General features: G+C 52.6%; 2 protein-coding genes across 30 annotated transcripts in view; both read right to left on the bottom strand.

Annotated features, from left to right (window-relative positions):
• Positions 1-353: 353 nt before the first annotated feature.
• Positions 354-4,053, bottom strand: SLFNL1 (schlafen like 1). Its single transcript, XM_060288383.1, has 4 exons — positions 3,667-4,053; positions 1,372-1,881; positions 1,119-1,262; positions 354-476 (listed from the first exon to the last, which is right to left on the bottom strand). Exons 1-4 carry the CDS (start codon positions 4,051-4,053, stop codon positions 354-356), a joined length of 1,164 nt encoding a protein of 387 aa, XP_060144366.1.
• Positions 4,054-10,201: 6,148 nt separating this feature from the next.
• Positions 10,202-27,391, bottom strand: part of SCMH1 (Scm polycomb group protein homolog 1) — a 191,909-nt gene continuing 174,719 nt past the window's right edge. For 21 of the 29 annotated variants that reach the window (XM_060307134.1, XM_060307144.1, XM_060307146.1 and 18 more), the window contains 5 exons: positions 20,548-20,742; positions 17,512-17,577; positions 13,408-13,569; positions 12,372-12,502; positions 10,202-11,322 (listed from right to left, as the gene is read on the bottom strand). In XM_060307134.1, the coding sequence (XP_060163117.1) occupies positions 11,197-11,322; positions 12,372-12,502; positions 13,408-13,569; positions 17,512-17,577; positions 20,548-20,742 (680 nt within the window). In that variant the 3' untranslated portion in view covers positions 10,202-11,196. Of the gene's footprint in view, positions 11,323-12,371; positions 12,522-13,407; positions 13,570-17,511; positions 17,578-20,547; positions 20,743-27,391 lie in introns of all 29 variants that reach the window. The other 8 variants (XM_060307062.1, XM_060307147.1, XM_060307148.1 and 5 more) reach the window with 4 other exon arrangements.

Below are 27,391 nucleotides of genomic sequence, written 5' to 3'. Positions count from 1 at the left end.
TTTCCCAAGGTGACAAGTCCCTTTCTGGACCTGCCTAGCCAACGGGAGTCAGAGACCCAGAGGGACGGTCCCTTACAGCTCAGCCCAAGGAGAGCGCTGGCCAAGTTTTTACATGTTCTTTCTGAAAGTAAGTTGCCTTGGGGATCGTGCTAAGCACAATTTCTCAGCTACACAGATCGGGGTCTGCTCAGGACTGACACCACGTGGGGACCAGCCCGTGTGAGCACACTGTTGTAGAAGGAGCCAGCAAGTGCAGAGCTCCCATCCACCTCTGAGCAGCCCAGACTGGTTTTACTGGGGGGACGTAGGGTCAGTAGGACAGCCCTGTGTGTTCCAGGTAGAGCGCTGGGCCCTCACAGGACGCAGCAGGTGCAGGAGATGGGCTTGTACCGCTGCAGCTGCTGCTGGAGCTGCTCCTTCTCGGCTGTCAGCACCCGCAGCCTCTCCTCCAGCTTGCTCAGCTCAGCCGTCCACTTCTGAGGGGACATCGGAGAAGCGTGCCTAAGCTGACATCATCTCAGAACCGGGGCTGAACTGGTGGAGGAAGGGAAGGCCCAGAGAGCCTGGGGGGCCTGCTTAAGGTCTCTGGGCACCGTACTGGCCCTGGTAGGTGGAGGAGCCAAGTCCCCTGACCAAGTCAGCCCTGGGGTCTCGGGGAGAGTCCTGCCAGCATCCCAGACGCTGGGGTGACCTGTCCTCCGCAGCCTGCACAAGTACCGGGGCGGGCTCAGGCTGGCAGCCCCCCGCCATGTCCTTCTCCCTCTCTGTCAGCCCCTTGGCCTCTTCTGTTTTTCTGTCACCTATGTTTCTCTCTTGAAAAGGCTTTTCCTTGGGACTGTGTCCAAGTGCTGTGTCCAGCACTCACTGCCTCCCCGTCTTAAGGGCCTCCGCCCAAATGCAGTACGCAGCCCTCTGGTTTGTCTTAGAACTTCAACATTCCACTCTCCCGGCGGCCCCAGCTACACCGCAGAGGAGTACCGGAGGTAGCGGGGCTGTTGCAGTCCAGCCCCTGGGGAGCACCAGAGGAAACCCGACAGCTGCGAGCCTACCCAGTGGGTGGCCGAGGGACCCAGGGCCAGCGTGGCCCCTACCCTGCCTGCCTGGCCTGGGCCACTTACCTGCCTGCCCCACTCCTGGATGGCGCGTACGGACAGGGGGCCCTGGATGCTCCCGTCCCGCCGCAGGAACACCTCCCCCTGGTCCGTCTCGTAGAGCTGCGGCTGGGCCTGGGCCTTGGGGGCGTGCACGCTCAGGCGGATCACCTGGGGAAGGGCAACGGCAGCTCTGCGGGCGCTGCACCGGACGGTGTGCAGCCCCAATCCCGCCTCTCTGGCTCCGGGGCAGCCTGGGGGCGCTGGGTGCAGGGCTCACCTTGAGGAGGGTGCCGGTGGCAGAGGTGCTGACCACGGGGATGAAGGTGAGCTTGTAAGCGTCAGGGAAGACCTGGGGGTTGAAGCCCTGCAGGATGGAGTCCACCAGCAGGCGCACGCGGTCCTCGTCACGGTGGCTGCAGCGGATGCCCTGCACCAGGCCACTGTCCTCCACGCCCACCAGCAGGCTGCCGCCCTCGCTGTTGAGGAAGGCGCACACGTAGCGACGCAGGTGGTGCTTGAAGGCCTGGCTCAGGTACTCGCCGCCCCCCCTCTTGAACTCCACGTTGCGTGTCTCGCTGCCCAGGAAGGCGCCCTGGAAGAGGCGCTCCTGGCCCAGGATCTCTTGGTGCGCGATGGCGCTGTCTGAGCGCGTGCCACTGGGCCGGCCTGGGGAGTCCTGCCGTGGGGTAGGGGCCTGGGTAGGAAGGGGTCCGGCGAGCCAGGCCAGCCGGGGCCTGGAGCCCAGGATGGGGCTGGGGCTGGGGCTCGGGCTGCTGTCTTCCTTCTGCTGGGGTGGGGGATAAGAGCGGGGCATATGGGCCCAGGCAAGAGCCGGGAGCCCTGACCTTGGCGGCCAAAGGAGGGACAGGCAGCCAGAATCCCCCCGTCCACCTGCCCCATCCACCCAGGGCCCAGCCCACACGGGCGTCCTGACGCTCCTCCCAGGCAGAGGGGGCTAATTCTGCCCACCATCCCAAGGCCAATGCGGGAAACCCTGTTGGGTCAGGGGCTGGAACAAGCCAGTGCTCCCCTGAGGCTGCCCTCTGCCCAGGTGAACTATGGGATGCACATGGGTAGGAAGAACTGTCCTTCCCAGGTGGGACCTGGGACACCTGCAGCCATTCTTTTCCCACTTGGGTTACGGATCGGCCTCTGAGGCGCAGGGTTGGATCATCCCAGGAGACACCTCGGCACCCTGAGGTCCCCTGTGACAGAGCTGCATGTCTGAATTGAGAGGTGCTCCCAGAGATGCCACCCTCTTCCTGATCTCCCTGAAAGCCTTGCTGAACCAGTCCTCCTGAATTTCCACTTTCCTCCGGCCCTCCTGAGTCCCTTTCACGGTTTCTGCCCTGTTCAAGGGCTCTGGGAGCAGCCTGCTCAGGGCCACTTCCCTGCTCTGGGCCTCACCATCGGACTCCCTGCCTCCAGGCTCTCCCCGTCCTATCCATCCTCTTCGCTGACCCCAGATGCAAGTCACACTGTCATTCCTCCCTTAAAACCCTTCCCTAGCTCCCTGCTGCCCTCCAGCCTCCAGAGGTGGCTTCCAGGGCTGGGAGCTCAGTGTGGGCTGGGGTGTAGTGATGAGAGGCACATCCCTACCAGCGCTGCAGCTCCCAGCGGAGACAAACTTAGCGGAGACTTGAGAAAACCACCAGCTATCATACAAACATGCCATCAGGCCACAGGTCTTGAAATGTAAGCCCGTTTAGCTGTTTAGCTCTGCAACAGTTTAAATGGCATGGAGTCTTCATCCCGAAGGAAAAGACAAACCAAGATCACCCATCCTGCGGAGTGACTACCACCGCCTCAAACGTGAGTTGACTCTTCCCTCCCACCCCCACAGAAGCCGACCTTCTGCTGCCTCTGCCTTGGTCTCACAGCCCTTGGTGGCCTGGCCCCTGCCCTCTGGCCTGGTTTTCTTCCTCAGTCCCCTGGCAGCCCGAGCTCCAGGGACAGCACCCGGCTTCCCACCCTGCAAATGCATCCATCCCCACCCTGTCCCCTCATATGCGCCACATCCCTCTGCTGGGGATGTCCTTCCCCAAGTGCCTGTCCCATTGCCTAAGCCCCAGCCTGGATTTCACTCCCCGGGGAATTTGTCCCCAGAGAGCAGGGAGGACCCTCTTGGGTCCTCCTCCAGCTCCAGGTCTGCCCCTTCTTGGCTCATAGAAGCTTGGCTCCCTGAGGGCAGGGTGGAGCCTCTACTCTCTGCAGTACTGCCCGGCAGAGCAGGTGTTGGTTTTTGCAACTGAACCGATGAGGTCGGCCAAGGAGAAAGCCAGGACCCTTGCGTATCCTCGTGCCTGGGCTGACCCGGCCCAGAGGCCGGATGCAGACGGGCCCAGGGAGGGTTCGATACTCGGGTCTTCCTTCATTGTGCTTCCAGGCTGGAGGCAAACTCTAAGGGTCAGTGTCCCTCCAGTGTCCCTCTGGGACCATAGTCATTTGAGTAGCAGCCCCCAAGTTTGCAGATTTGTCCCCAGTTTCTCCAAGGCACCCCTCACCCCCACCCAGCACAGGCCATCCACACCCAGGCCTGCCGCGAGTGAGGCTAGGGGAAAGCCTCGCTCACCTCTCTGTGGTTTGAGGGCTCCCGGCCCTCACCCAGCACCAGCTCCTTCCCAGGGGCCACCAGCTCCTGGATGACCTGGTGCTCCTCCAAGGCCGTGCGTAGGCGCCAGGGCAGGGAGGCCAGGGTGTCCTCGTGGGCGGCCACCTGCACCAGCGCGTAGGCCTTGCGTGGCTGCCTCACCACCTGGATGTGCTCCCGCGCCACCGGCAGCTCCAGCCGCTCCAGGGCGTCTCGCAGCAGGCAGGCGAGCACAGGCACTGAGAACTGGGGGTTCAGGTGGCCCACGTAGAGAACATGCCTGCTGGGAGCCGCCTTGGTACTTGAGTCCTCAGACACGGACTCTTCTGCGGGGAGCTCCTGCAGGGGCCGCTTGCCTGGGGGCTCCATGAGGGGCTCCTGCACCTGTGTCGCGGTGATCTCTTCCTGGAGGTCTCTAGAGGGGTCTCCCTCGGAGGGACTTCTGGGATTCCTCACCGCTGGCCACTCCTCCCGGGGCCCTGGGCTCTCAGGTCAGCCCAGGGCCTCCCAGGGGACTCGGAGGGGCCAAGGCTCCCAGGAGGTTCACAGATTGGCGGGGGCTGGGTGGAGCCAGAGAGCGAGGGTGGGCAGAGGGCCGCCACCCGCCCAAAGCCTCGGACAGGAAAGAGGAGAGTCAGACAGGGCTGAGCCAGAGAACAGAGCATGTGGACCTGCCGCTCCATCCCACAGGAGGGAGGACTGCGAACCTGTGCTCCCAGCGGGGCAGAGGGGACCGGAACTCAGGTCTCTGAGGCACGCCTCCCCCCATCCTTTCACTGGCCCCAGTGGGCCTGTCTTCCTTCACCAATCCACAGGCTGGGGCCTCCTAGATGCCTTCAGGGTTTCCTGCCCAGCCTCCAGGCACCAGAGAAACCTTTTCAAGGGGCCTTTGGAGAAGCAGCCTTAACCCAGGGCTTTGAGGACTGGTTGCGGCCCCCCTGTGCTTCTCCTTGCCTGCTCTGAAGCCGGGGTGAGCCCAGCAGAGGTTCTGAAGGGGTCAGGCTGGGTCAGCGGGTTTTAGAGCGAGGTTCTTCTGCTTTGGGTACACTGATGAAAGCTACGGCCCCTCCCCAGAACGATGGCCTTTGCATATATACGTACAGTTCGACGAGGCTCATCTAGACCAGATCCTCTGGTTTGGGTCCAGAGAGCAGAAGTGAGGAGGGGCGGAATGAGGGTCAGAGCTGGACCCTCGTGTATGTCGCCCACCACCTCCCGCTAGGCCAGGGGTCCTCACTCCTGAGCTGAGCACACACGTGCACACACCAGCCCCTCTACTCGCCCCCATACGCTCAGCCTCCGGTCTGTGTGGCAGGTGCCGCTGGCCTGCATCTCTTCAGATTGGATACTTGAGGCAGTCAGGGCCTGGGGGCCACCACTGCTGGAGTGGGGACGTTCAGGGCAAACGGGAATAGAAGGAATAGGGAGGCCTGTGACCCTCATGTCCTGATGGTTCCTGGGGGAGAGTGGGAGGTGCCAGCCCTCCACTCCCACAGACCCCTGCCCCCTACCCAGCAGCTCCCCAGGGTGCTTGAGGGCTTGGCTCAGGGAGGGGGAACCAGGGCTGTAGGGAGTGGGTGGGGCCCGTGCAGCCACCTCTGTGATCTCAGGAGAGTCAACAATGCTTCTAGGCTTGGCAAGTGAGCCAGGAAAAGTCCTCCCTACTCCCCACCCCAGTGTAAACGGATATCTCATGCAGCTTCGTGTGGGGCTTCTTCGGGGCAGCTCCTAGAGCCCAGGGACTGAAGACCTACTTCCTCCTTCTGTCAGGTCTCTCCGGGCCCTCCTGCCCACGCAGGTTCCCACCTCAGTCACCAATCCCAGGCTCCCCTGAGCACGGACAGGGCCCAGCTGCTCCCAGAATGGATCAGAACGCAGCTGGTTCCACGGCTCCCGTGACACCAGGCTCTTCTCTTTGCCAGAGATGGAGGTTGCTGTCCAGAAGAGCCCTGAGAAATAGGTCAGGCGCGGCCATGTCTTTTGAAGGACAGGGTTGTCACCTGCTGTTTGACCGGGGACCAGGACTAGGGTGGTGCACAGCCTTTGTTAATGCAGAAATCTGTTCCTGGGTGGGTGGGGGCTTTGAAAGTGCTTTTCATGATGCAGATGTAGGTAGCACTTTCCCACACTGCTTCTGGAAGTCTCGATGGGGTGAGGGGACGGGGGCAGGGGGTGGTGGTGTCCAAAAGCGGATACTGCAGACTGGGGAAGCTGCTTGACAGCATGGGGAGAAGGCTGCCTCTTTCTCTGAGCAGCCGTTCTGAAGATGCCGATGAATTTGTTTCCCTGAGAGACTGAGGCAGAAGCTTGGGTGGGGCACTTGAGAAAGGAGACTGTGGCGTGGAGGAAAGGAGGAGGCCCGAGGCCCCAGGTGGTGGCACTGAGGCTCGGGGGAGGGACCCAGCAGCCAGGGCTGACCCGCCTCTGCATCCACGGCCAAGAGTTACGGAATAACGGCTCTAAGCTCTCCAGGCTTCCCCCTTTCTTTCAGGCCTCTCTGGACTCTGCCATCACGAGCTGCTCTCACAGTAACAAGTGGGGGCTGTGGCTGTCTTGGACGGTTAACTCGAGTCATGATGCAGAGACAGACAGCTGGCCGGGAGAGGCGCCCTGACAGATGAGCACACACGTGGCTGTACCAGAGAACATAACGAACACGTGAACATAACATACTTCTCTAGGGGCCTCGCTATCAGGCAGCTGTTTGGCATGAAATTTCCCCAACTGATTTGAGTGCCAAATCTTTCCCCATTCTTGCTGGAAATCTCTTTAAACGATTGTATTACATATTTCCCTGGGCTCTGTTAACAGCCTTACGTGAGCTGAACATCAGTTCCACTTCTTTATTGGCGGGGGTAAAAATTGTCTTTCATTGTAAGTATTTCCAAAATGATATTTCACATACTGAAACGCACCGCAGTGTAAACTGGGTTATTTACAGCATCTCAGGCTAACAGCTGGGTGATGGCGGACACGAGTTCAGCGTTGTGGAACAGCAGCCCCTTTTAGTCCTCTCACTGGATGTCTGTGACCTTACTGACAACCCCTACTTGGCACTGGAGGAAGAAAACCTCTTGAATTTAAAGTTAAGAATGAAACGTGGGTGGGAACTGCTGCACAGCACAGGGAGATCAGCTCGGTGGTGGTTTGTGACCACCTAGAGGGGTGGGATAGGGAGGGTGGGAGGGAGGGAGACGCAAGAGGGAGCAGATATGGGGATCTATGTATACGTATAGCTGATTCACTTTGTTATACAGTAGACACTAACACACCATCGTAAAGCAATTATACTCCAATAAAGATGTAAACAAATATATAAAGTAAAAGAATGAGAAAAAAAAAATGCAAGGCGGGCCCGAAGATGAGGGGCAGAGGGAGGCTGGGATAGGGCTCTTCTCACGTTACCTGGAGTGTCCACTTGGTGGCGCCTGTGGCTGCGATCCTCCACACCGTAGCAAGCATGGGTGTCTGCGCGAACCAACCAGGGACCCCAGCTGAGGGGCAGGGGACGGGGCAGGGGCGAGGGCTGAGCTCAGCCGTTAAGTGGGAGAGGACAGGCTGTCAGGAGAACAGACTGGAACTCAGGGGAAGAGTGGTGTGGACGCAGCCTTCGCCATCCGGGCCCCGGGACGCTCCAGCCTCAGTCTTGACTCCTCCCCTTGCCTACCAGCGGCTGCCTGTTGATTCCTGCCCATCCTTTGACAGGACCAGCCCAGCTGCCCACAGATATCTCGGGCCTGGTGTCTGTACCCTGGGACCTGCTGGCCGCTGGCCCCTGGCAGCATCCTCGGTGGCTTTGGTGTTGGAGGACAAGCACACACACACACAGTTCTCACGCTTGGCCTGGACGTTTCCAGCTGGGGAGCTTCCCTGATGGGATGGGGTGACGGGGCATTAAGGTAAGGAGGCTGCAAAAAAGCTGAGGGACAACAGGGGCAGGAGGGAGCGTCTGGAGTCTCCTAGGCAAGACAGTTTTCCGCGCTTTCAACTTTATTTGTAAGACAAGGGGCAAGTCACCTGTGGCTCTTCTGAGGAGGGGTCGTGGCATCGGGCACGAGGGCAGAAACTGTGTCCACTTGGCCCACCGGTGACACAGCCCAGAGAAGGGTCTCTGGGTTGTTCCACAAAGATGCTGAAGAGGGTGCTGTGGACACTTCCGCTCAGGACTAACAGCCTGGGCAACAGAGACACAGCGGAGCCCGGGGACACGGGCCACACAGCCGGCACGTGGGGAGGGACCACAGGTGGGGACGGGGCAGAGAGGTTCCCCAAGGATTCAGCCCTGAGCGGAGCCTGCGCTCTTCTCTCCTGAAGTGCCTGGGTTTTTCCTTCCTGATGTTCCTCAGCACTGGAGTCAATGTCGCTCCTTGTCATGGCGATGAGGGTGGGCCCAGGAAGCTGCTGCCGGAGGCCTCTGTCCCCCAGTCCCACTTCCCCACACGCCTTCCCGCTTTGTGGGTGGCTGCCCTGTCGGGATCAGTGGTGTGGTCTCACCCACCGGACACCATTTCAGCTTCTTTGGATGACTCGGGTCACTATTAGAAGGCTTGGCTTTGTGAAACAGTTTCAGAAGTCGAGGTTTTGGGTTTTTTTTTTGCTTGTTCTCTTAAATGACGTTCAATTCTGACCCCAGAGGTTAGGGCAGCATGAGTGAAACGGTAACAAATCCTTTCCCCTTCTGCAGAATTTGACATCTGGTTACCCTTCTAGTTCTGTTCCCTTGGAAACCAGATAAAAATGGAATGTCAACCATTTCAAGGCAACAGTGCTTATGATAAAAATGACCCCTAACTGTAAATCACCTGGTCTAGGAGTGCTGTGCATAGACTGTAAATAGCCCTCCTGCAGGGCTTCCCGAGCACAGGGACCCAGTAGGCACGTCCCTGACGGGGACCTGGAAGCTGTGCCTATGGCACTAGGGAGTCACTGGCTGCCCTGTGGCACGATGCTTCTAAACCAGGGTGAACCCCACTTCTCCCTAACATGTCTTATCCCCTTGCACCTGAGCTGTCCCCTGGGCAACAAAGAATGGTCGTGGATGACTGTGGGCTCTGCAAGGACTGCTCCACCGGAAAGGCCTGCTTCATGCTGGCAGGGTGTCTGGTCTGTCTGCAGCGTGAGCGCCACCCCCAGTGTAGCCTGTGGGAGTCGAGTCTGCATGGTTAGCAGGACCCAAGACAAAGGCTGCCTGGTGGGTGTGGCAGGCAGTATGCTGTCTCGCACCCCTCATTAGCTGTGGAGTTTGGGGCAAATATTATAACTTCACCTCTCTAAGCTTTAGTTTCCTCATCTTTAAAATGGGGGAACATGGTGGTTATCTCAGAGCTGTAAGCGAGGTTTAAGCGGGCTAACGTCCACAAACGACTTAGCACCAAGAAGCCCTTAACGAGTGTTCCCTGGAAAGGTGAGCGTGCCTGCTGACGAGGGACAGGGTGTGGGTGGGAGCCATTTTGCTCCACAAGCCCAGCCTGGCAGCACACCTGGCCTGCCGGCATACGCTGGTGTCACCTTCACCTCCAGAAGTTTGTCGCCAGGGTCCAATAAGGCCCCCTTTGGGAGTACCCTGAATAAACAGCACAGCTCACGGGACACAGGTCCAGGAGTCTGTGGAAAATGGGCTTCTTCTAGTTCGGCAGCCCCGACCCTGACTGCTTCACGGGGCCCGTGATTAGAGCCTCACAGTGGCCGAGTGGAAAACGCCACGCTGGAACTAGTCGCTGGTGAGGGCTGGTAGGATCCTCAGAGGTCTCCTCGTCGAACCCCCTCATAGCCAGACGGGCCCACAGGAGGGAACTGACCCACCTGAAGCATCACATAAAGCAGCTGCACTGGCTGGAACCTCGGCCCTGGCCTTGGAGTCAGATTCCTGGGCTTTAAATGCCTACTTTGGCAGTTCCTGGCTATTCGATCAGAGCTTAAGTTTCCTCATCTATAAAGTGGGTCTGTTGTGAAGATTATATGAGATCGTTCTAATTCAGATGGCGCAGCTGGTGGGGCACACAGCGATGTGTTAGTCATTATCAGGTTACCCTGCACTGTGCTGCTGCCCCACAACTTCTCCTCCTGGGGCCCTTTATAAACAGGGAAGTGAGGTTCTGGACTGGAGCACTGGCCCCTGGACGGCGCAGGAGGTGCCCTGCAGGCTGGCCTGCATCTCTCCTCACCCCTGCCACTGAGGCTCCTTGGAGCTGTTGACCCGAACGCTGTCCTTCCTGCTCGGCCTTCCTGTGGCTGCTTCCTCCACACTGCTGTCTAGCTGCACCAGAGCACAAAGCCCTTTGAGGGCAGAGAATGGACCTCATACCGTCTCACCAGGGGCTACGCCATGCTGGGGCCCCAGTGGGCACGTGGCAGACAGCCTGTTCTCTAGGGATTGCTGGAGTCACGAGAACTCAGGGAGCATCTTGTCCAAGTTTCCTCGTAGATAAAAACGAGGAGCAAAGACCAAGACAAGGGGAGTGGCCTGCCCTTCGGAGGCACGCTGATTATCTGTTGACCGATTACAAAGACACTGGCATCTATATTGTTTTTTATTTATAAACAAATTGACATAAAATAAGTCCAGATGGCAGCGGGGGCAGCTGTGCTGCTGACTTGCTTACAAAGGAAGCATGTGGACAGTGGAGTGGGTACAACCAGACTCCAGCCTAGAGACCCCTTTCTCCCATCCATCTCAGGGCCTTCTTGGCTTAAAATCATTGGGCCCAACCTTCTTCAGCAGAAATTCTGGCCAGGGCAAGGGAGCTGCGGTGGGGACAGTGCAGGGCAGGGACTCCCATTCCCACAGATGAGGCCGAGGCTGCAGAGGGCCCAGCGGAGGAAGAGAGGCAAGGGGACAGGGACCCTAGGTAATGTCCTCTGAAAAGGGGCCACACCGCTCTGGAGAGGGCCTGTCTGGGGCCGGGGCAGGGCAGTCTCCCTCCTCCTGAAACCCAGTGTCTGGAGCGAGAGGGGTATGAACTGGAGGGCTTGCCCAAGTGCCAGAAACAATAAATTAATAAGAAAAGATCTTTTCTTAAAAAAGGTAGAGGTCTGCACCATGAGTTTGGAGTCCGCGGATCTCGTGAGAAGAAGGCAGGAGCCATGGGGTAATGGGGAGCCACACCAGGCCCAGCGGGTGGTGAGGGGACCGGGCACGAGTGTCACTTCAGGGCCCCGTCTTCCGAGGCCTCAGGGCTCAGCCCCTTCCTCCATCACTTGGAAGGCGTTCAGTCTAAATTCCTGGGGAGAGGCTGGCCAGGCCTGAGCAATAAATACAGGAGACCTCAGAGCCGAGGCAGGGCTAAGGGGAAGAGCAGTGGCAACCCTGGGCCCCATGCCCGTCTCGGCCCTTCATGGAAGGACATACCATGGCAGGAGGGGCAGTGCTGGCAGCTCCACACAGCCTCCTGGAGTCCTGAGGCAGCCTCGGACCCCACTGAGGTGCCCGGGAGGGGGCCGATGGCCCTTCTTCCTGGGAGAAGGATGGCCCCTCTGCTCGATCCCTCGGTTGTCTAGGCTGCGTCTCCCTGTTCAGAACTTGCCCTGCTTCAGCCGGTCAATGTGGTAGGAGAGCTTGAGTGCAGGCCCCAGCTTCAGACCCATGTACTTCATCATCATGTCACTGCGCAGCAGAAGCAGGGCCTTGCCATCGATCTCCTGCGGGGATGGAGGGAGGCGTCATCAGACCTGGGTGGTCTGACCACCCCAGCTCCTGATTAAAGGCCACCCGGGGAGATGCCAGCCACGTGGCAGTGAACCTGCTGCGATGCTACAGCCTACCTGTTCTCCCCAGCGTCTGTCTCCAGCCACCCCTCCCCAGCGTCTCCTACTGACCACCCCCCCCCACCCCGGGTTAAGCTCTTCACACACGTTTATAGGAATCTCCTTTCTCTGCTGCCCGAGAGGCAGTCTCCCCGGACCCCAAACCTCTGAGGTCAGCTCAATTCCGTCTCCTCCCAGGCGGCCTCCCCAGTCAGTGTACTTGTCACTCATCACGGACTATTTCTGTATCGCCCTTCAAGGGCTATCGGGTGAGTCACCTTCCTTCCTGAGCAGCAGGGACCCCTCCGTGTGAGCCAGGCACAGAGCAGGCACTCGCTGAGCAGCTGTGAGACCTTCAGGCCTGACCTAAGAGCACCCTCCAGACCCACCTGGCCTGAAGGAGTGAGTGACCAGTGAGAGTGCCCCAAGCACAGGACAGCACCAGGCAGCAGGGGCTACAGGGAAGTGGGCTTGAGCCCCAGATGAGGAGTATGGTCACTGCAGGGGGGTCAGCAGCAGCCCCTGGCCACAGGGCCAAATGGCCACTTGAAGAGATGGAGGCGGCTCAGAGTGGAGAAAGTAGAGGATGGGGTTCTGATGAGGTAGGAGAGTTGGGGGCCACCTGGCAAGAGACTCTTTAACTTGGCCTTAGGCCACAGCAGGTAGCTAGGAGAGCAAGTGCTCCTAGGAGAGGACAGTCCTGTCCCTGGGACCCAGTAGGAGTGTGGCTGAATCAGATCCTACACTAAAGGAGTGAGCTGAATTCAGTGCCCAGGGAGGGCTGTTTGGGACCCAAGATTCTGTCTCTAAGTTTGTATGGTGTCGCCTGTGCTCAGTTTCAAGGAACCTAGAACAAGTATATAGCTCGTGCCCCTTTAAGAGTCTATAAGGTGTAGAAGCAGGACTCCCAGCGTACACAGGAGAGGTCAGGCAGGGGCACCTACGTGTTTGCGAAAGAGGTCAGCATGGGGTCCAAGCTGAGGATCAGCTTCCCGGACAAACTGCATCACGTCCTCGACTGTCCACGAGGAGGGGTCCCGGCCACTCTGTCGAGAGGCATCCCGGCGATCCGACCCTGCAGGACAGGAGGACACCTGCATAATGGGCGGGGACTGGTCTGTAACTCCCCAGCACGCTCCTTGGCCTGTCCCAATGGCCCTGTGTGACCACTGAGGCTCAGCAGTGCCAGAGCAGGGGAACCAGAGGCAACCGGGGGAGGGAAGGGTTTTCAACAAAGGGACCAAAGGCCTGAGACCCTCTTCACTCAAATCTTAAGGGTAGGTCTGATTCTGGAAATGGTTTTTAAACTGAGGTTGTGATTCTGCCTGGACCTGAATCAGGGGTAGCAGTGAAGTAAGGGGATGACCTGGATTGGGGGTGGGCGTGGAGGAGCTGGCAGGTGAGGCTGCTTTTGCTTTGGCTCTGGGGACCATTTCTAGAGAGACCTCGGGAGCTGGGTTAGATTATAGCCAAGTCCTTGGGGCCCAGGAAGGGAAAAAAAGTGATGGATGGTAATACCCAGTGCCTCCTCCAAGGCTGTAGCAAAGTCAGCCAAACACTTGGAGGCAGAACAGTTTTGCCTTGGCTGCCAGGAATCTCAATGTTAATTTACTGGTCTGCTTAGAGCTTTTATCTCAATCTTGGCTCAAAAACAGCCCCTCCCATTTCCCCTGTGGGATCTGAGCTCTCTGTATGATCATCACCGGCACAGATCTCTGGCATGCTTCATCCCCTCTGCCCGGAATGTGCCCCCTTCTCTCCCTTCAATTTCTCCTTTTTTTTTTTCTGGCAAACTCTGACTTAGCTAAGCAAGGGTCGCCTTCAAGGATCAGCTCCTTTATGAAACTTTTCCTGTCTAATCCTGAAATAATTGGTCTCACAAAGCATTTCATGGATCTCTTGGTTACAGCTCAATCTCTAGACACTTTCCCCCATCACATCACTCTAATAATCTTTTCTCCGTAAGGCAGTCAAAACAACCTTTAAAAAGTAATTGGCTTGGGCTTCCCTGGTGGCGCAGTGGTTGAGAGTCCGCCTGCCGATGCAGGGGACACGGGTTCGTGCCCCGGTCCGGGAGGATCCCACATGCCGCGGAGCAGCTGGGCCCGTGAGCCATGGCCGCTGAGCCTGCGCGTCTGGAGCCTGTGCTCCGCAACGGGAGAGGCCACAACAGTGAGAGGCCCGTGTACCGCAAAAAAAAAAAAAAAAAAAGTAATTGGATCATGTCAATAAATGCAATGGCCTCGAAATGCGTACCTGAAATAAAGTCGAACCCCTTACCACGGTCTAGAAGGCATCCCATCATCTGGCCCTTGCTATCTCCTCTCCCCCTTCCCCCCATCCTTTACTCAACAAGCTCCAGACACTCTGGCTTTCTTTCTGCCTCCTGAATAAGCCATGCTTTTATTCTTTGACCCAGACACACAATTTCCTCTGTCTAAAATTGTCTTTTCCCCACATCTTTGCACACCTGATTCCTTCTCAACATTTGGGTTTCATCTCAAATATTGATTCCTCTGAGAGGCCTTCCCTGATATCCTAATAAAAGTACTCAGTCCCCACATAATCACTCTCAATCCAGTTACTCTAGTTTCCTCCACCCCCAGCACATATCACAACCTACAGTAATTCCATGCATTTATGTTTATCTGTCTTCTCCTATTCCCTGCTATGTCCTTGTGATACTCTGATTAATAAGAAGAAACGTATGTATTTGTCTTCATCCCCTTTTCTGGCACAGAACTCCTAGAACTCTAGGAATTTCCTAAGTGGTCCGAGAAATAAAGGTGTCTTTTGCTAATCATAGCAAGTCCCTTTTATCCACACCTGGGTATGTTAATGAGGTGACTTTTAGAAAGCCCCTAAGGATGCGGGCCGGTTGCCAGAGGGACCAACCAGGTGACTAGAGGGTGGGAACTTTCCCCCCAACCTCTGGGGAAGGGAGAGGGGCTAGAGATTGAGTTCAATCACCAACGGCCAACGAAATAAGCAACCTTGCCTATATAATGAAGTCGCCATAAAAGCCCATAAAAGCCCAAAGGACAGGGCTTCAGAGAGCTTCTGGGCTGGTGAACGTGTGGAGGTCCTGGGCAAGCAGTGTACCCAGGAAGGGCATGGAAGCTCCACACCCCTTCCCCCACACCTTCCTCTGCGCATCTCTTCCATTGGGCTGTTCCTGGATTGCATCCTTTTAATAAAAAACTGGTAATCTAGCAAGTAAACAGTTTTCCTGAGCTCTGTGAGATGCTCTAGCAGGTTAATCAAACCCATGGAAGGGATCACAGGAACCTCGAATTTAGAGCCAGTCAGTCAGAAGCACAGGTAACAATGTGGACTTTGAACTGGCAGCTGAAGTATGTGTGTGGGGGGGTCAGTCTTGTGGGACGGAGCCCTTATCCTGTGGGATCTGACGCTTCCTCCAGGGAGCTCGTGTCAGAACTGAGTAAAACTGCAGGAGGCCCAGCTGGCATCGCAGAATTGCTTGGTGTGTGGAAACCCACACGTCTGCAGGGGAAGTGAAGCAGTGCTGAACAGAGTACTGAACGTAGGGAGACAGGCAGGAGGAGAGTGTTTTCCTTTCACAGCACATAAAAGAGTGCCTGCTCTGCCACAGCAGATGTTCAAACACGTTTGCTAAATGAATGAATGATCCTACGTCATAGTTCCATGTATATTTTCCTGTCTCCCCGCCAGCCTAGGTCTGTCTTGAGGAAAGGACCCTGCCTTGCTCGTGTCAGTATCCTCACCACCCAGGAGATGCCCAGTCAGCAGCCAACTGTCAGAGGTGAAACACCAGTGAAAGTAGAAAGGCCCTACTCTTCAACCATGTCTTGCAAAGGCTAAAGATCTTCTCTCATATTCCTTCATTCCGGGTCCCAGGTCTGAAAGTCGAAGCACACTTGGCTTGGCACCCCTCCTGCTCCCTGGGGAAGAGACTGGAACATATTACCTCTGAAGCTTGTAGCTGGGCACTGACCAGACCGGACAGAAGTGTGCTGGAGCAAGCAGGGTGATCAGCGCCATAGAAATTCCAAAGGCTTTTTAGAGGGGTGGTAGACAGGGAGCTGGAGAGGGCTGTGTGAGCCAGCCACTTCTCCCTGCCCTGAAAGTCCACTGCGATGCTGAGACAGAAACCAACTGCACAGATGATGGAGAGCAGGGAGCAGATACTACACATGAATATGTCCATCTTAGCTTCTTGGACCATCTTAGCTAATTCCTCTACCCAGGGGAGCTAGGAATCACACACACACACACACACACACACACACACACACACACACAATTATACACATACTTATATAATGATATTATAAATACACACACATATACTCATATATAATACTATTATATATTTACATGTTTGTCTGTTAGCCTACTCCATTAGAACATACACTCCATGAGGGCAGGAGGCAGGAAGTTGCTAATTTATACAGTGGTCAGGAGAGCATCTCTGAGATGACATTTGAGCAGAGACCTTGAGCAGAAGACTGATTGGCATGTTGAAGGGTTAGCATGGAGGCCAGTGTGCTGGAGCAGAGTGAGTGAAGAGAACATGGCAGGAAATAACATCTGAGAGTATGTACGTATGTGGTGGGGCGGGACGAGTGGCAGGGCACATCACAGAGGACCTTGTAAGCCACTGACAAACCACTGGCTTTTCTGAAGGTTGGTTTTGAGCAGAGGAGTGACACGAACCAACTTATACTCTGAGCCTGTGTTGATAACAGTCGTTAGGGGGGCAAGGACAGAAGCAAGGGAGATCAGTTGAAAAGGAGGCTACTATAACAGTCCAGGCAAGAGACGACTGGGATGCACTGAATGTGGCGGAGAGTGGCCTGATACATCCACAACTCCCAGCATCATCAGCTCATTTGACCCTTAAAACAGCTTTTTTTTTTTTTTTTTTTTTTTTGCGGTACGCGGGCCTTTCACTGCTGTGGCCTCTCCCGTTGCGGAGCACAGGCTCTGGACACGCAGGCTCAGCGGCCATGGCTCACGGGCCTAGCCGCTCCACTGCATGTGGGATCTTCCCGGACCCGGGCACGAACCCGTGTCCCCTGCATTGGCAGGCGGACTCTCAACCACTGCACCACCAGGGAAGCCCTAAAACAGCTTTTGAAGGAAGTATCATCATCTTTAGTTTAGAGATGAGGCAACTGAGGCCCAGAGAAGTGAAGTGACTTGCCCAGGACCACACAGCTAGGAAAGAGAGAAGTTAGTGCCCTGTCTCTGTCTTTTCCTATGCCCGTTCCTGCAGACAGACTATACCAGGGGTCTCTCTCTCCACCCAATGGGTACAGCTGGTGGTCACTCTTCATGCAAGGCAGAGTGTCTCAGTCTGAGGATGACTAAGGAAGGTGGGGCACATCCACAAGAGGCCAGACTGACAAACTGAGGCCCGACCATATGGATCAATGAAATAAGGGAGGGCATAGACTTGTCATCTAAATTCTTCGAGAGAAACGATTCTAGGGCCAACCAGAGAGAATTCTCTCATAGCTTTATGAGGATCTTCAGGGTCAAGAGAGATTCAGACTGTGACTTGGCCAACAGACTCCCAGTGTATCCCAAGGGAAGAGTGGAGATGCCTGGGAGACAACAGTGGCATCTGAGGCCAGTGCCGTGCGAGGCAGCCTATCAGTATGATGTCACGTACGTGTGGAATCTAAAATATGGCACAGATGAGCCCGTCTACAAAACAGAAACAGACTCACACACATAGAGATCACACTTGTGGTTGCAAGGGGAGGGGGCGGGGGAGGGAAGGACTGGGAGTTTGGGACTAGCAGACGCCAAATATTATATATGTCAGTAGGGTTGGATAAACAACAAGGTCCTACTGTAGAGCACAGGGAACTCTATTCAATATCCTGGGATAAACCATAACGGGAAAGAGTATATTAAAAAAGAATGCCCATATGTGTATAACTGAGTCCCTCTGCTGTGCAGCAGAGACGGGCACTACATTGTAAATCAACTGTACTTCAATAAAAAAAATAATAAAGTTAAAAAAAAAAAGGAAGCACGCCTAACAGAAACAGGGCTTTGGGGAAGAGAACACTAATAGTAACCCCCTCATACCTCGGGAATGATTCAGTTTCCAAAATGACCCCATATCCCTGCTTCCATTTGATCCATTTAACACGCCTGAGAAAAGAGCAGGTCAGTATCACCACCTCCACTTTGTGTATGAGGAGCAGGAAGACCTGAGAGCTGAGGTGACTTAAGTCTCAAGGCAGGGCACCAACCCTCCGCCCTGCCTCTACTTCAGAGCTCCTTACGCTGCTCCATGTGGGGCCTTGCTGGGGTTAGGGTCGGGAGGGGCATCCCAGGCTTCTCTTCCTGTCTCGGCCTTCCTGAGAACCCCCTCTGCCACTGCAGGCCTTGCTTACTGGAGTCGTCTTATTCTTTCACACCTCATCCATCCCTGGACTGGGGGAGGCCACAGTGGGTGTGGAAATGGCATTCTCCTGTCTCCCCACTGCTGCTTTTAGACCATCTTCCGACGGAAGCTCGTGTTCTTCACAGGCCAGACATGTACCGACCGTCTGCTCTTCCGGATCACTTTCATCTGTAGATCTCTGGGTTTCTGCTCTTTGTTAAATGAAGACTTTTGGGTACTTAACTCACTACCTTCTGTTCCACCCCAATTCCTGCCATAATCCTCAGAGGTAATCCATTCAACTGCTGCCTTGCTTCCAGAGACTTTCATCTCTACTATACTTCAAATGCTTACTGCCAAGGTTACTGTCTGGTTCTTGCATCTCTTGGAACAAATCCACTTAGGAATTTTAAACATCCCCCTCTCTGACCCCAACATCCCACCTTTTCAGCTCTCTTGGGACCTATGTCCCCATAACCATTATGTCACAAAGACCCTTTTAGCACATCAAACTTATAGTCTCCCCATCCTTCAGCCTTCTCTCGGCCTTGCTTCTTCCCCACCCTGCCCAGATCCAGTGTTGATGATCTAAACTCCTCTTCTTCCAGCTCCACTAAGTACCTGCTCCCCTGCTCCCCGCCCCCTCCTGCTCTGCTAGCTCAACATAAAAACTTACCTCTCAAACTGTCTTTTTTCACCCCACATCTAGGTTTCTAAGAACCACACCAGAAAACCATAGCTCTTGTAAACTGGCAAACTAGCCTCCAAGCTCCAAGCATCGCTGGACCTTCATGTTTCCTGCAAACCATCCCCTCCTCCTTGACCCATTTCCTCCTGTCTTCTTTATGGCTGGTCCAATCTCCTGGCACTCTGGAGCCCTTCCCTGCTCAGCCCTCTCTCCATTCCCTCATGGCCACAGCCAATTTTCCCTCCAGTCTCAGGGAGCAAGGTGTGCCTCCTTCTGTCTTAAGACTGGTCCCTAATCCTTTCTACCACCCACAAGGCCTTACTCTCTCCTCTTTCCTATATTCTGAATTTCTTCTTCTTGGAAGGCTCAAGTTGTCTGCTGATACACATGCCCAGCGTGCACCCACTCTAGAAGACCTTCTTTTGAAGGTCACCTCCTTTTTTCTCATCAAACTCTCCTTGATATCCCCACCCACGGCAATCTGCCCTCGCCACCCTCCAGCACCACTGAAGCTGCTCTTACTAAGATCACCAGTTACTCACTAATCACCATATCCAGAAGATATTTCTCAGTCCTATTTTACCAAACCTTTTTGGGTTGTACTCGTCTTCAAACACTCTCTGTACTCCCGGCCACCACAGTATCAAATTCTTATGTTTTTCCTCACATTTGACTACTCCTTTGTCCCCTTGGTGGGATCCTCTTCCTGCTCCCTCCTCCTGAACTTTGTTGGTCCCCAGAACTCCTTCTTTGGTCAACTGTTCTTTTCATTCTAGACATACTCCTGGGAGTTGGGGGTCATTCACCCTACAACTTCAACTTCCATCTATTTGCTGATGACTCCAAAATATTTAACTTCAGCTCAGTCTTCTTCCCTGAGGATCAGACCTGCACAGCCACTGCCTGCTGGGTATCACCTAGATGACCCACGGGCTCCCTCCCCTTCTTTCTCTTCTATGGTTGGTTCCCTCTCTCAGTGAATGGCACCGCCATCTATCCAGTCACCCCTTCTAGAAACCTGGGAGACATTCCCACTCCTTCCTCACAACCCTTGAATCTGACTCAATTTACCTCATGAAGAGTTTTCAAAGCTATTCTCTCTTCTACAAACCTTCTACCACTGCCCTAATCTAGGCCTTTATCATTTCTGGTCTGGCCAGAAACCTGAGTAACCTCCTAAGCGGTCTCTCTACTCTTGTCCTGCCTCAGCTCCATCCACAACACAGTAGTCAATGATCTACTGGAAACACAAACCTGTTTAGGTCTTGCCTCTAAGTAAAAGTCTCCAGAGCTTCGCATTACCTACAAGATCAACTCCAAACTCTTTAACGTGGCATTTAAGGTCCTCTATGATACAACCCCTGATGCTTGCAGGCTTTTCCCTTTGAAGTCCCAGAATTACATTTTGTTTTTCAGCAATACCAAACTGCGTGTAGTTGCTGGTACAATCTGTGTTAGTTCTTATCCCTTTGCCCTTGTCCATACTGTACTCTCTTCCCTGGAAAGCTCTCCCCCGCCTTCCACTCCTAATACATTAATATAGTCAACATTTAAAATGTCAGACACTTTCTCAAGGAAGCTTCCCCTGGATACCAAGCTCGGGTTAGGTGTTCCTTCTTGCAGCTTTCATGCAACTCAAAGTGTATCTCTTTAGCCACACTCAAGATGTTGTTTTCAAGTTACCTATTTAAGTGTTTGTCTCTCCCACAAGACTTTGAGCTCTTTAAGGACAAGAAGTGATTGATTTTTGTGTCCCCAAGACAAACACAGACGGTGTTCAAATAAATAGCTCATGAATGAATGAAGGACTCCTTCCCTGTCCCTTTGGCTCTAGGTCGCTGGCTCTTAGTTTCTGTTATTCTCAAGCTAATCCCAGAGCTTCAATTGCTCCCCAGGGGCCTAGTCAGGCACAATGGTAGCCCAGATGGCAGTCCAACCTCCAGGCAGCAGGCAACAGAGTTAAGTCCTTTCTGGCCTCCCAGGGTTCAGGAAGGGAAGAAGGAAAGAATGAGGGAGGGCAGGAGAGCCAGAACTCTGAAAAGCTTACCCCTGGAGCAGAACCTGCGCACAGCCGAGGCAGTGCTCAGTGGGAGGCCACAGGATGGAAGCAAAGGCCGGTACCCAGGGTTTCGAAGATTTTGGGAGGTGCTGACAAGGTTGGTGGGATTCAAGGTGGAGTCCATTGAGTCTGAGTGTGGCTCCAAGGACCGGGCCAGACTATTTCCCAGGGCAAAGGTCTCACCTGGAAAACAGTAAAACCAGAGTTACAGCAGGGACTAGCCTGAAAGGACTGCCAGGGCGCTGGCTCCCAGGAATCTGTTTGGGTGGAGTAAGAGGCAGCAAAGCAGAGAGCCCTGGGCTGGGTCACAGGGTGCCTGTGTACCAGTCATGGCTCTGGCTCTCACTAGGTGGCCTTAGTCAAGCCCAATGCCACTCTCTGGACATGGATCTCCTCAGAGACTTCCTTTTAGACTAGATGGTCTCTGAGTTTTCTTCTGGTTTGGATGTCTTAGGCTTTTTCTGACAAGGAGAACCTTAAAAAAAAAAAGAAAGCTATTCTGGGAAGAGTCTGCCCTAACACAAGACGCTAGAGCAGGGAATAGGGGTGCTGAAGAGATTCTGGGAAGAGTCTGCCCTAACACAAGACGCTAGAGCAGGGAATAGAGGTGCTGAAGAGACACATTTGCTTAGAGGAGGGCACTTCAGAAGCTGAGCCTCTTAGCCAGCAGGACACCTCAGAAATGCTTCTGGATGCCTGGCTAAAGGCCTGTCTGCAAAGGATCTGCTCCTATGCTTCCTCCCTCCTTTCATATTTGCCTTGTTTTATGGAAACATTCCAAGGAAGCTGGAGTTGTACAGTAGTGAGAGCATGGGCATGGAGCACAGAATCTGGGTTAGAATTTGACTCTGCCGCTCAGCAGACAAGGTGCTTCCCTCAGGACCTCAGTCTCCTAACCTATAGCATGGGAGGCCCCTTTCTCCCAAGGGGTTTGTGAACATCAAAAGAGAATGGCTAGGGGTTTCCCTGGTGGCGCAGTGGTTGAGAGTCCGCCTGCCGATGCAGGGGACATGGGTTCGTGCCCCGGTCCAGGAAGATCCCACATGCTGCGGAGCGGCTGGGCCCGTGAGCCATGGCCGCTGAGCCTGCGCGTCCGGAGCCTGTGCTCCGCAACGGGAGAGGCCACAGCAGTGAGAGGCACACGTACCACAAAAAAAAAAAAAAAGAGAATGGCTAGGAAAGCCTTCGTAAAGGGAGCCTCATCCTGACATTTCTACACCCAGGCCACGGCCCAACCCCACGCAGCAGCCCCTAATCCTTGCACTATAGAACCTGAGGCAGACTCCCTCTCATGGTTGGGTTCTACCCATACCAAGTCAGATCCTCTGGCCACTGCCTTCTCTGCTTATGGGGTATGTCTTGGGTCCTGGACCATATTACACTGTCCTTTGTGGTTTTTCTTAGAGATTAGGTGTTTAGGTAATGCTTGGGATTCATACAGGGCCTCTGATGAACGCTAAATTCAAGGAAACTGTCTGGTATACAGTAAGACCTCTTTGGCAAGATGGTTTAGGATTTTAGGACTACTTTCTAATTCTCGCCTAAAATTGCTTGGTGAACCATGGGATTACAGTCAAATCTAGCATGAGACAGCTATTCATCCATATCTCAGGAAATTTAACTGATGAAGCCCTTTCCTAGAAACGGTTCTGAAAGAGAGAAGTCTCTGAGGCGCTCTAGGATACCTAAACCATATCCCACCCCATTTCTGCAGGTGAGGTTTCAGATTCCTGTTTTCCAGGAGAGATGATTATAGCAATGTCCCACTTTGAGACAAGGACAGGAATCCAATCCAGGAAACAGGATGCCTGGGTTCTACTTCTGGGCTCCTGCCTCTCACTAGGTATGTGATTCAAGGCAAGATATTTGTCTTTTCTGAGTACTAGTTTCCTCATCTGTAAAATGGGGAAAACTCACCCTTTGTCATGCTGAGAACATCAAATGAGAAAACAGAATGGGATGGACTTTACAAAGGTGGGGAGTTGTATTTTATTCTTCATTCAGAGTTAGAGTGTAAACCGAAGTTCTCCGCAATAGCTCAAGAAAAAAATGAACTCTAGTTTCTGTATTTATCAGCACAGTAATGACCTCACCTTTCTAGTACTCATTTTACTCAGCAAAGACCTACTTCACATGAGCTAACAGATGTGAAGAATAATCATGATGACAATGCCAGGGGTTCACCAGATGCTGATGCAAAATCAGTAAGTGTCTCTTCTCTTGGCAATGCTAAGAATGGCAAAAGAAATCTGGATTCTGGTTGAGAGGTCTGAAAAGCTGGACTGGTGGCACCTGGACTAGGCAAGGTCATTAAATCTTATCCTAATGAGATGAAGAGGAAAAATGAAGCATCACACCCAAGGCTCTGAGAGGTCCTAGTCAGCTTAAGGCTGATCAGATGAGGCCCTGGCTGCCTTCAGCAGGATGATGCCAGGGCAGAAGACTGCAGTGCTCCCCAGCTGTGCTCCACAGAGCCCTGCAGAATTCCTAGCTCCTCGCTAGAGCCTCGGCCTCATCCCAGCTTCTATCAAAACAGCTCTGGTTCTAGCTTTTGTATACTAGAGTTTCATATAATCTTACCTTTGCAAAAAAGGAGTTCTACTGCTAAAACAAAACAAACTTTGAAACCACTGGCCCAGGGATCAGAAGTTGGGGCTGGAACACTTGAGTTCTATTACTGGCATGATGATTAGTCAATGATCACCACCTTTTTTCTGGGATTCAGCTTGTGCGTCTATAAAATGGGGATGAAATCCCTTAACCTCACAGGATCAACTTGAATTAAATTCACCAGTGAATGCTGGAGACATGAGAACAATCAGCATGAGAGGGAGCTCGTTCATTCATTCAACAATCATTTGTTGAGCACCCTTTGTGTGCCAGTCACTGTGCTAGGCATGGGGTATGCAGAGGTAAACACAGACAAGGACCTTGCCCTTACACAGCTATTTTCAGTGAGAAGCAGATCTTCTGAGTATCACATTGCAAGGCTGACCTTAAAAACTAGAGTTCCCAGTGGAGGATGACCAGAACGGTGGTGAGAGGCCTAGAATTCATGGCAAAGGAGAAAGAGGATGGGCATATACAGGCTGGAGAAAAGTCAGAGGAGACAAAGACACCAAGGGCAGTCATGGGTAGAGAAGAGGGCTGGAGGTAGATTTGTTTTTTGGAAGGCAGAGAGTAGAGCAGGGGTAGGAGTTATAAGAAGGTAGATTTCAGCTCAAAAAGCAAGGCATTTGGTAATCAAAAGTATCGAACAATAAAACTGATTGCCAAAGGTGACTGTGAGCAACACATCATTAGGGGTATTTAAGCAGAAGTCAGATGAACACAACTGTCTGCTGGGCTAGATACTAGATCATCTCTAGAGCCATTTCTGCTTCTGAGATTCAAGGACTTTACACTCAGAAGCATGCTTTCCCCTTCATGGGGGTAAACTGAATGATCAAAAAACAACTACAGTTGTGGATCTAAGAAACTTCTTACACCAACATAGGACTCAGAGGCTAGCACAGTTCTTACACATGCTTAAGACAGACTTAAGTCTGTCCCATGTTAAAAAAATATCCTTCTCTGAACCACGTGTCCCACATCCTCTACTAAGTATCCTTTCATTCAACAAATACTATTAAATACTTACTATGTGACAGTTAGGGTGATGGATACTGAGAATGGTGAAAAAGATAGCTTTCACCCTTCCCCTCATGGAATATTTAATTTAGTGGGGAGGATGACAAAATACAAGCTCATAAAAAACAGAAACTGTTGTAAATATTCCTAAGAAAGGAATAGGAAATTAAGGCAGAAAATAACAGGGGGACCTTTTTAGATGAGGAGACCCTGAGAGGCCTCCCTGACAACTGGACAAGTTGTGCTCTGAAGAAGAGTCCAAGTGGAGGTGTGCCAGATAGTGTGCTTGGTTTTAGGGTTCAATGGAGGCCCTAAATGAATCCCAAAGCATTAGCTAAACAGTTGATTTCTAAGAAAAACTACAAAGGATAAGAATGTGGGTCCAGGACTCAGGATACTCCCCACATGCAGAGAATTTTATGCGTCTGGGTAGATCACGGGAAAGGATCTGCTGTAGGTTCCCTGGTGCAATGGCGAGGGGCCGCTGCCTGGTCACACACAGAAAGACCCTGAGGTCTTTCTGAGCTTGGAATATTCAGGGAAATGGGGAAAAACAATGTAGCTAAAATGTAGGGAACAAAGAGATGAATTTGGAGAGGTAGGCAGGGGCCAGATCATGCAGGACACGGCAAACCAAAGTAAGACATCTGGATTTTACTAAAAGTGCATTAGAGGGACTTCCCTGGTGGTCCAGTGGTTAAGACTCTGCCTTCCAATGCAGGGGAAGCAGGTTCGATCCCTGGTTGGGGAACTAAGATCCCACATGCCGCAGGGCAACTAAGCCCACGTGCCTCAACCACTGAGCCCGTGCCCTCTGGAGCCCACGTGCCACAACTGGAGAGAAGCCAGCGTGCCACAACGAAGAGCCCGTGCGCTGCAGTGAAAGACCCCGCATGCCACAGCAAAGATCCCGCATGCCGCAACTAAGACCCGATGCAGCCACATAAATAATAAAAGTGCACTAGAACACCACTAAGGAGTTTTAAGTGAGGGAGTGCCATAATCTCATTTATGCTTTAAGAAGACCATTTGGGCTATGAAGTAGATAATGGACCAGAGAGGAACAAGAGAGGTAGTGAGGGGACCAGATAGGCCAGAAAGGATCTCTCAGGCCAAGAGAGGGAGGATGATGGTGAAGGCAGTAGAGATGATAAGATATCCATGGATTCAAGATACATTCTGGATTTCCGCTGCTAGCCAAGGATCAGACACACCCTACTGCTTCAAACAACTAAAAGAAAAGACAAAATATATAAAATAAGTTTTCAGACACTGGGCATTAGATAGTGCAGGATAGAGACGCCTGAAAGAGGGGAAACAAATGAGATGAGCCCTAGGCTTGCTCCCAGCTTACTGTGTGGAGAGCTTCCTGGCTACAGTGCAGGGAGGGGAAGATCAGACAGTGCCCGGTGATCTCCCTGAGTTGAGGAGTTGGAGCTGAGAGTCCAGGTAGAACGTGGCAGCTAGAGTTCCTAGGCCAGAGTACTGGAGAGGTGATTATAACTGTATTTCATATGTTCAAGAAGGTAAAGCAAAGACTGAGCAGGTTAAGCAGACACTGAAGATATAAAAAGACCCATACTGAACTTCTAAAAATGAAAATACGTTTGAGATGAAAAATACATGGGGTGGATTAACAGTAGATTAGACACTGCCAAAGAAAAGATCAGCTAACTTAACCATATCTGTAGAATTTACCCAAAGTAAAACACAGAAAAAGGGCTAAAAAATATTTTAAAAGCATCAGTAAACTGTGGGAAAGTTTCAGGAGGATTAATATATGTCTAGTTGGAGTCCCCAAAGGAGATGTGACAAAATATGTATGAAGAGCGAATGGCAGAAATTTTTTCAAATTTGATGTAAATGACAAACCCTCATATCCAAGAAGCTCAGTTAACCCCAAGCACAAGAGGCATGAAGTAAACCTCACCAAAGTACAGCATAATCAGATTGCTTAAAACCAATGACAAACAGAAAGCCTAAAAAGCATCCAGAGGGAAAAGACGAATGAATACAAGAGACCAAAGATATGAATGACAGAAGACTTCTCATCAGAGACAACGCTAACCAGAAGACACTAGAGCCACGTCTTTAGCACGCTGAACAACAAAAAAGTCAACCCGGAATTCTAAACTCAACACAGGTGCCTTTCAAAAACAAAGACAAGGGTTTCCCTGGTGGCGCAGTGGTTGAGAGACCGCCTGCCGATGCAGCGGACACGGGTTCGTGCCCCGGTCACATGCCGCGGACCGGCTGGGCCCGTGAGCCATGGCCGCTGAGCCTGTGCATCCGGAGCCTGTGCTCCGCAACGGGAGAGGCCACAGCAGTGAGAGGCCCGCGTACCGCAAAAAAAAAAAAAAAAAAACAAAGACAAAAAAGACCTTTTTCAAAGCAACAAAAGCTGGAAGAACTCAACTACAGTAGACACGACTATGAGAAATGTTACAGAAAGTCCTTTAGGCAGAGAGAAGATGATGGTATGAAATGGCTCTACACTAAAGAATGAAGAGTAGCAGAAATGGTAACTATAAAAGGGTAAATATAAAACAATTTTTTCTTATTTGAAAAAAATCTTTAAAAGGTAAAGACCTGTTTAAAGTAAAACAGTCACAATGTAAAGTGGGATTTATAAAATACGTAGAAGTAAATGGATAATAACAATAGCATAACGGCCAGGAGGTGAGAAGCATACTGTTTTAAGGTTCTTATACTATATGTAAAGGGAGATGGTTATTACTTTAAAGTAGATGGTGATATGTTAAAACAAATGTATAATACAAACTAAAGCAGCCACTAAAATAACAAAACAAAGAATTATAGCTGACAAGCCAACAAAAGAAATAGAACAGAATCATTAAAAAACTGGATTAATCCACAGGAAGACAGAAAAAAGGAAAAAGGGAACATAAAACAGATGGAACAAATCTCTCCACCCACAGCTCTTCCCTTTGTTCTTTGAGTTGCTGAAAGTATAGATCTGGGCTAGCTGGTACTTTCTTTTAGATAATTACACTAATGGTTCTTTTGGTATGAAAGGCAAGGTCTGAGCATTGTGTAGAAGGGGAAAGTTGAGACAAAAGCAAACAAAATTATTTTGCACCATAAATTAATTTGGAGTTGCCTGCTGATAGCTTGGAAGGGAGGAGGTATGGGATGGAGGGAACAGAGAAATCAGAGGGCAAAGGGAATTCCTCCAAATCTA

Source organism: Globicephala melas, chromosome 1 (genome assembly GCF_963455315.2).
Source record: "Globicephala melas chromosome 1, mGloMel1.2, whole genome shotgun sequence".
NCBI lineage: Eukaryota > Metazoa > Chordata > Mammalia > Artiodactyla > Delphinidae > Globicephala > Globicephala melas.
This window is presented reverse-complemented; position numbering and strand designations above follow the sequence as displayed.

Coding starts and splice junctions, on each gene's coding strand:
- SLFNL1 (XM_060288383.1), bottom strand. CDS start 4,053: ATGGAGCCCCCAGGCAAGCGGCCCCTGCAGGAGCTCCCCGCAGAAGAG. Junction 1,882..3,666: donor AGCCCTCAAACCACAGAGAG/GTGAGCGAGGCT, acceptor CCCCCACCCCAG/CAGAAGGAAGACAGCAGCCC. Junction 477..1,118: donor TCCAGGAGTGGGGCAGGCAG/GTAAGTGGCCCA, acceptor ATGTCCCCTCAG/AAGTGGACGGCTGAGCTGAG.